Below are 2,011 nucleotides of genomic sequence, written 5' to 3' on the forward strand. Positions count from 1 at the left end.
GGTGCCCCTGGAATTCTGAACAGCAATCCTGCCCTCTCAGGTCTATTTTGTTCTTAAGACACTACCTGCTACGGAAGTTCTTTAACACAGCGTCGGAGGGCGTTTCTGTAGATGGGAGGATAATAATCTTCTAAGCATCTTCCTACAGTGCTTCATATTCTCATGTGCCATGTGGGCCAGCCTGTAACCCACCGACTGCCAGAAATGGGTTGGGGTTGAACATGGAAAAAGTAATAGGAAGTCAGGTCATTGCTGAGTGATTCTTTGTTTTTGGTACTGTGCCCCAATATTTAGAACTGTGACTGTCATTTTTTTAAGCACTCCCTAAATAATTGTTAAATTAAACAGAAATGAACAAATGGCCTTTAATTGGTATACAGTATTTACTGGGTCCTAAATAATACCAATTATAAGGAATACTTATCTTTTTAATGAAGACTTTCAGAAGAAAAGTCACACTATTTTATAGTCAATAATTTTAATAGTCAAATATTCCAGAAAATTAGAATTGTTCAATGGTGGAATACACGAATTCTAGACAGAAGAAACATCATGAATGAAGTTGAATCCCACAGAATGATCTCAGATTCTTTTTCTTTTTAAGATTTATTTATTTATTGGAGAGGGAGAGGAGAAAGCGAGGGGAGGGGCAATGGGAGAGGGAGAGGGAAAGGATTCCTCGCTGAGATTGCAGCCTGATGCAGGACTTGATCTCATGACCCTGAGATCATAACTTCAACCAAAACCAAGAGTTGGGGGCTCTGGGTGGCTCAGTCGGTTAAGCATCTGCCTTCACCTCAGGTCATGATCCCAGGGTCCTGGGATGAACAGCACGTCAGTCTCCCTGTTTGGCGGGGACCCTGCTACTCCTCCTCCCTCTGTTGCTTCCCCTGCTTGTTCTCACTCCCTCTCTTCCAAGAAAATAATAAAATCTAAAAAACCAAACAACAAAAAACAAGAGTTCAATGCTTAACCCACAGAGCTACTCAGGCACCCGAATCTGTGATTATTATCTTATGTTCTCCCTGTTGTGTTGACTCCAGCATAAGGTGGTTATTTTATGTGAATCAGGAATGGGTCATCTCCATCCTAATCTGAACATATGCTTTTACTGCCTAACACATTAGCTTCCACTTGCAGACCAACAAAGGACAAACGCCCTCCTGGAAGGTCTGTGTCAAAGGCCAGGGGCTGCCCCACTGGCAGGTTTGAGTGCAGGCAGCAGGTGTCTGGGGAGCAGTGTGTGCTTGCCGCGCAGAAGTACACAGCTGAGTCTTCAGGCTGCGAGTCTGCGATGTGCAGGGAGAGCTGTCTGGCCGTCTTGTTCAGTGAGACAGTGAGCCTTTGGTCTTCTTTTGTGGCCATGTTTGAACGAATGTCTATAAGGAGACGGGGACCTTTTCCAAGCTCTTGCTTATACCAAGGGAAGTAGACTGAGGCACTGTCTGAATAACTGCAGTTGATGACAGAGCTGCGTCCCTGTCGCACACTCAGGGTCGAAGGCCGCTGCTCCACAGTCTCTCCTCGGCTGAACCCTGTGCAGAAAGAAAAGGTCAGAGAAAGGAGAAGAGTTTCCAGGTTCTTACACTTCAGAATGCTCTTTTCTACACTAACGGGAGGAAACCTGAGTAAACCCGGTCTTGACTTCTGAAGGCATCCACTAATATCCTCCGTGTCCCATACTTGTCAACTCACAGCTCAGCTGCAGCCACGAGAACACGATTAAAGCTCCCCTGGATGTCCTCATGGCTCCTCCCCGTTAGACCAGCTTCACAACTGCAGCCTCCAGCCAGCTCAGCTCCTGCTCCTGTCAGGCCGACCCCTTCCTCTAACAGACTACTNTTTCCAGGTTCTTACACTTCAGAATGCTCTTTTCTACACTAACGGGAGGAAACCTGAGTAAACCCGGTCTTGACTTCTGAAGGCATCCACTAATATCCTCCGTGTCCCATACTTGTCAACTCACAGCTCAGCTGCAGCCACGAGAACACGATTAAAGCTCCCCTGGATG

The 2,011-nt window shown here is 46.3% G+C and overlaps 1 gene segment (V, D, J or C); it reads right to left on the reverse strand.

Annotated features, from left to right (window-relative positions):
* Positions 1-707: 707 nt before the first annotated feature.
* Positions 708-1,833, reverse strand: LOC117800376. The segment is given in 2 exon segments: positions 708-1,535; positions 1,696-1,833. Coding segments are annotated over 2 exon segments (498 nt in total).
* Between the last annotated feature and the right edge of the window lie 178 nt (positions 1,834-2,011).

The sequence above is a fragment of the Ailuropoda melanoleuca genome, unplaced genomic scaffold (genome assembly GCF_002007445.2).
Source record: "Ailuropoda melanoleuca isolate Jingjing unplaced genomic scaffold, ASM200744v2 unplaced-scaffold6910, whole genome shotgun sequence".
Lineage (NCBI taxonomy): Eukaryota > Metazoa > Chordata > Mammalia > Carnivora > Ursidae > Ailuropoda > Ailuropoda melanoleuca.